Source organism: Guillardia theta (genome assembly GCF_000315625.1).
Source record: "Guillardia theta CCMP2712 unplaced genomic scaffold GUITHscaffold_154, whole genome shotgun sequence".
NCBI classification, from domain to species: domain Eukaryota; class Cryptophyceae; order Pyrenomonadales; family Geminigeraceae; genus Guillardia; species Guillardia theta.
The window spans coordinates 51,035-57,384 of record NW_005434520.1 but is presented as its reverse complement, the minus strand read 5'-3'; the positions used below and the strand labels follow the sequence as shown (position 1 = coordinate 57,384).

Below are 6,350 nucleotides of genomic sequence, written 5' to 3'. Positions count from 1 at the left end.
AGAGGAGGAGGAGGAGAAGGAGCAGTAGGAGAAGCAGAAGGAGAAGGTGGAGACGGAGAAGAAGAAGAGGAGAAGGAGAAGGAGGAGGAGGAGGAGGAGGAGGAGGAGGAGGAGCACGCGATAAGGACGAGAGCATGCTAGGACGTCAACTTTCCTGAAGGAGGGACTGCAGGAAGTAGTCAGGAGGAGCCGAGCTCATCGGCAGCTCCAGCGGAGTAGCAGCCGCAATCTCCTGGCAGACGCTGTTTCCAAGCAGGACTGACATGAGCACATGCGCTGCTCCCCAGACCCTCGTCGTTCTGACGTCTCCCCCTCCTCCTCCCTCCGGAGATGAGCCGAGCAGAGCTGCCATCACCACCCGCCCCAGCTGCTGCTCCTCCTACCACGTTGAGGGTCACTCGATCACAGGAAGGACGTCTCCTCCTCTACCTGCGGCTCCTGGTCGTCCATGGGAGGCTGAGGCATGAGGGACGCAGCAAAATGCTGTTGCCCGTCTACGTTGCCGCTGAGGTAGCACTTGAAAACCTGGAGCTCTACTCAGTCCTCCTCTCCTTGTCTCCACGGTTCTGCCTGTCTCTGCCCCCTGCTCCCCAAACACCCTGCTCCCCTGCAGTCTTCCTGCTCCTCTTGCTCCCCCTGCTCCTCCTGATGCTTCTGCCCTCATCCTGCTTCTCCTCCTCCTCATCCTCGTCCTCGTCCTCGTCGTCCTCGTCGTCCTCCTCGTCCTCGTCCTCCTCTCTTACCTGCACAGCCGACGCATTGAGCAGATGCACAGACTTGTCGCCTTCCTCCGGGTGCAGCTCAAGACAGAGCTTGAGCAGAGCACTGAGCACGCTCCCGCTCTTGCCGGGGCAGAGGAGCTGGGAAAGCAGAAGCCGGTTGGGGGAGTGCTTCCACACCAGGAGGGACGTGAGACGAAGCGCCTTGCCTCTGCTCTCGTACCCCATGGAGGGATGTAGCGCACCCTCCACTACGATGCCCAGGACTCCGCTCTTGCCCAGGTGCGTCTGCATGCTCTGAAGGTCAGAGGTTGCGGTGAGGAGGTTCCCCAGGACGTCGAGCATCTGATCAAACAGGCATCTTGTGTTGCTTGTCCTGCCTGTGCTCCCAAACTCGATCCCCTTCCTCAACAGGGGCACGACGTGCTCAGCAACGCATGACATCTCCTTGAAGAAGTTGGCGTTGGAGGGGTTGGCATGCAGCAAGTTGTTGACGATCTCGATGCTGTCGGCCGCGATCACAGAGCCGAAGTCCTCCTCCTTCACAACCCGGAACAGCACGTCAAAGGCTCCTTCGAACGCCATGATCTTAGTCAGCTCCTGGCTGCCCTCAGTCAGCGCGACCAGTACGAGGAGGGCTTCGTTGCGGACAATCTCGCGCTCATCGGAAAGCACGTCCATGAGCCTCGCAAGTCCCTGCGGGCTCGACAGAGTGCCCTGCTGCACCACTGCTGGGTGAACCTCCTGCAGCACATGGAGAATCCTAAGGATAGAGAACCTTGCGTTCCAGTCTCGCTCCTCCAGCAGCTCCAGCAGCTGGGAAATCACATCCTGAGGGTACAGCTTCGAGTTGGTGCTCAGCGACTCCTTGCATTTCTCCTCCCCATGCACCGAGGCCTCAGGGCTCAGGCATGCGAGCATGGTATCCAGGATTGCTCGGACCTCGTCCACGTCATCGCGGACCCTGCACATGACAGTGAGCAAGATCAACATAAACCTCCCCGCTGCAACAAGACAACCTCTCCATCTCTCTTCCCTCCCCCGAAAGATTTCTCCCCTATCCTCTCCCTCCCCCCCGCTCTTCCCCTTCCTCCTTGGGCCGCTCTCCTCTTCCTCCTCACTTGGGGATAAGCGAAGTGAGAAGGCCCATGGACATTGAGGCAACTCCTATGGGATCCTTCTCCGCCCTCTCCTGCAGCAACGCGGTCATACTCACGCCGACTTCCCTCCTCCTCTTACCTTCAGCTCCACCAGCGCAGCTTTCCGATCCTGCGAAATGAGGAAAGTTGGAATAAGGAAACAGCTTTGAAACAGCGATTGAGCGGCTACGGGCTTCTTCCATACAAGAATCCTAGCTTATCATTCCTTGACATCAATCCCTCTATTCGATTCGTTCAATTTTCTCTGAGTGGTTGCGATTTCCTTCTTGCCAGATGTTGCCGTGAACTTCTTTTTGAACGACATTCTCGTGTATACACGCGTCTCCTGTTCTGACCTCTCTTCTCCTCTAACTATTTCCAGACACCCAGAGTTTCTCTTTCTTATCCTCCCACCAACAATCTCCTTTGTACTCAACGGAAAGTTACCGATCCCACTGACTTTTCCAGGATGTGTTGCAATACAAAAGTTGTCGTGACATCATTCCTCCCCTTCCTACCCCTTCCCCCTCTTCTCCTCCTCCTCCTCCTCATCCCCTCCTCTCCTCGCACGCGTCTTTCTTACCTCTTGTAGAGTCGCGTTCCCGATCTTCTCCAACGTCCTCCTCGTCCCTCCCTCGCCTCCAAGCAGACCTAGCATTGCCACGACTACCACGACGGGCCCCTCCTCCCCACTCACACCCCCTCCCCATCGCACCCCCCTGCTGACCCCCCTGTCGCACCCCACGATCCTGCCCCAGATCGCACCCATCATGCGTCCATGCCTTGTGTCCGAGGCGCTATGGCGGGGTATTGAGGGGTGCTGCATGCCATGGCAGGGCATCACAGGAAGATTCAAATCAGAGTTCTAGCGGGCAAAGCTATGTACGTCCATACCAGGGGCAAGCCACAGAAGCGGACGAGAGAAACATGCCAATCATGTTAACGACAAGAAGAAACAAGCAGCCTTCCAAAGTGGCAAGATGTGCCGATCAGTGCACCACGTGTGGTGACAGGTTCAAACAACAAGAGAACAAAACTAATTGGCAGAGGATCTTGCACTTAAAATGAGTGATGATACCTGGATTTTCAAGCTGTTCATGAATTGCAATGTCAATGTCATGCAACTTTGTCTATGGAGTGTGAAGGCGAGAATCTTCTAGCTTCAGCGACCCAACATCTTCAGTTGAGTCTTGGTGCTATGCCGTTATTTGAAGTGCAATACAAACTAGAGGTCCTTGGACATGTTTATGGACAGACATCAGAACATCAGAATGATTTTCTGGGTGTGTTCTGCACACCACACTCAGTAAGTTTTCCAGCAATACGCGTCTGGAAAATGGCATGCAGGCACAACGGCCATGCATGAACATTTGAATTGACTTCGTACACGCATTGACAATACTGACAAGAAGAATCGAAAGCTTCTCTCCCGAATCAAACAATGATCTACTTCACACTTTGACGAGGTGAATTCTTTGCAATACACCATTCACGATTACTTGTTGAAGTATGCCTGAGATGTTGCTTTTCTCCATGCCAGTAGCCAGATGATCATTCTACAGTTATGCAAAATTGTTGGATGAGGATGTTGATACAAGTCAGAGTCCAAGAGCGACCTTGAGAGATGTTCTGCAAACTGCAAATATTTATGCAGAAGGCAATGAAGTTCTATCATTGCCAGTCAATTGAAGAGGTGGAGGAATCATTCACTCCATGGCAGATTGAGCTACAAGTAGCACATCGACTGAACGACTTGAAAGAAAACAAGATCCGCTTTAAACTCGACGAATGGTTATCCAATCCCGTTATCTCCCCCATTTCAAAGAAGTTGTTTTTCTTGACGGCGTGCATCAATCACCTGTTCAAGAATGTCAGGCGTTCAATTCGATCAGGGAAGTGGCAACTTCAGCATAAAGTTTACAGTGATATCGCCAAGAAGAATCCTTCGTTGATGACTCACATGGAGGTCGAAGGGACGGCTGATCCACAGTCGATGAATATCATGCTGGAGATGTTCAATGACAAGGCCATCAGTCTGCTGGAGGCAGAGTGGCATGAAGCGACATCATGAATTGCAGAGACTATGTCTGGCTTTCACAAAGCATTCGATCAAAGAGGTCTGAAAGGTTCAGAGCCGGTGAGTCATGTACACCATGGTCGCAGCTGGCTGTGGAAGGCATCGACAGGACCAGTGTCAGCCCGGTCAAAACCAAATACATGTCAAAGGCCATGTCTTTCTGTCACGTTTGAAGGCTTCGAACTCTCTGCACCATTGACTGAGTGCTATGGTCCTTCATCGGTCATCTGAACCAGAAGGATTTTCTGGGAAAATTCAACCAGACATAAACGAAACTGCCTCATCAAGTGGATCCTAACCTACCTTTTGTATACGAGCATTCGAAGGAGCGAATTGTCCTCAGCAAAACGCACGAGCATGACCGTGACTTTGAATGTACGGGATAGATCAAGTAGTGACGAGGAACTGCAAATAACACATAGAAGAACAACATAGAACATTCGAATGATTGATCGCCGGGATATCAATCTGGCACACTGATTAACTGACGGGAGTCTTGAGCCTAGTGACTACCGTGACGGACCGTTCACTGAGTCAAGCGAGTCCGATCGCCGACTCACTGAGTCACTGAGCCTCCGCGGCTCGGGCCGGGCCCCCGGCCCGGGGGGGCCCGGCGGAGACTCAATCAGTGACACTGAGTGACAGATCGGTGACTCTTTACTCAAAGTTCAGTCAAAAATCAGTACGAGGACCGTACAATCAGGAGAGTCGAGGAGGCTGAAAGTTGACCCTGACACTGTCGCACAGGCCAAACGGCGAGACTGAGAAGAGAAAAGACAGCGAGAACCAAACCGCTCAGTGATCATGGCAAGATCCGACGGGCCCGATCACCGTGAGCCCGGCGACGGTGCCAGTGCGGTACCGTCACTCAGGCTCCGGGCGGCCCGGAGCCTCCGGTCAGTTCCAGCTCGGCGATGATGACTAAAGTTGGCAGTACCAACACATTTGAAAAAATGGGCCAAAAACAGTCACAAACTAATTTGTATAACCCCGTTGACCACTACCCCCCCCTCATTGCATAACCCCACCCCCTAAGACACTTTCTTTTAAAAAAACCCACTTTTAAAAACACTCACGAACTCCTCTAAAAATGACCCCACCACCCCCCGTTAAAAGATACTACACCTGATTTGAACCCTCTTTTTCTAGGGAAATAACACCGGTGGAAAGGTACTCCTACCCTCTTGTTTGTCGCTCCCTTGTTCGTCGCCAGAGCACCCCTGCAAACACAGGATTGGGTAGGGTAGTCGGGTAGTTTGTAAATAGGGTACTTTCGACTAGTTCTAGTAGAGAGGGGGTGGTGTAATCACGGGGCATTCGGATGGGGACCCGTGATGCAGGTGTTGCGAACTAATAGATTCCACGGGTAGGTAGTCCACGACTCTCAACTTACGAGGGTGGGGTGGGTCATTCTACCGAATACAAAGTTGTTTGGGGGAAACTTGGTCGCGGCGGCGGCAAAGAACTCTGAAACGCCGAGGGGGTGGGGAGGCAAGGGGGTGGTCCATGGGACAGCAAAGCTCAGGGCGGGGCGAGGAGTAGAGATGTTGATGTAATGCAAGAGTATATTTCAATTACCGTCATAGGAAAATATGCCAAAGGCACAATGTTTGCCCTGATTGATGGAAATATAATGCTCGACAGGGGGTAGGGGTTCTGGTTTTCTTGCAGGGGAGGGTTGAGAGTCCAAAATCTTGGTGGGATGGAGCAATAGGGGTGCTCGCACCAAGACAGGAGGGTGGTCGGAATATCAGTACAAGTGTGGGGGGTTATCAAATATAAAGAGGGTGGTAGAGGGTCATAGAACAGTGGGGGTGGGGGTCTAAGGCCACAAAAGGTCATTCTACAAACTTGTCCCAAAGTGTAAAGATTCTCACAAGGTGGTCGTGGGGACCAGGGTGGGGTACTATTGAAAGGGTACACGGATGGATATGTTTCCTGGAGAGGGGGGTAGGGTGATACAGGTACCAGATGGTTGTGAGAACCTGGTGGGGTACTACGACAGGGTCGTAGATATGAGGGGTGGTACCACCTTCCCCTGTTTGGAGAGAGGAGTTTGTGGGATGCTCAAGGGGGTGGGATGAAGGGGGTAGGGGTGGTGGTCCTAGGAAGACGATGCCATGTGGATTTCATTTTAGTATGAGAAGTACCCACGTCTGTAGATACAATCTGGTGTTAATCAGGGGGGTGAGGGTCACTACCCACCTCCTCTGTTCAAGACGCTCCTCTCACACATCATTGGCCTTCATGGTAGCCCCTCCCCTTGTTTGCCGCCGACGCTCATGCTGATATTCTTGTTGCGTCGGTCTATATCACAGATCCCTCTTCCCTTCTCTTACTCTGATCTTCTCAGAATGCATCCCTCCCACCCCAACTTCCCGCTCCCTCTCGCCCCCTCCAGCCCCAAGAACGCAA

At 52.7% G+C, this 6,350-nt stretch overlaps 2 protein-coding genes across 2 annotated transcripts; one reads left to right on the top strand and one right to left on the bottom strand.

Annotated features, from left to right (window-relative positions):
- Positions 1–145: 145 nt before the first annotated feature.
- Positions 146–2,516, bottom strand: GUITHDRAFT_147436 (hypothetical protein; the record flags this gene model as incomplete). The annotated part of the gene is made up of 6 exons (XM_005821051.1): positions 146–379; positions 430–525; positions 744–1,683; positions 1,841–1,911; positions 1,959–1,988; positions 2,442–2,516. The coding sequence occupies 6 exons, from the start codon at positions 2,514–2,516 to the stop codon at positions 146–148; spliced, it is 1,446 nt and encodes a 481-aa protein (XP_005821108.1).
- A 966-nt stretch (positions 2,517–3,482) lies between these two features.
- On the top strand, positions 3,483–3,929 carry GUITHDRAFT_119681 (hypothetical protein; the record flags this gene model as incomplete). Its single annotated transcript, XM_005821050.1, has 1 exon — positions 3,483–3,929. The coding sequence occupies one exon, from the start codon at positions 3,483–3,485 to the stop codon at positions 3,927–3,929; it is 447 nt and encodes a 148-aa protein (XP_005821107.1).
- Positions 3,930–6,350: the final 2,421 nt, after the last annotated feature.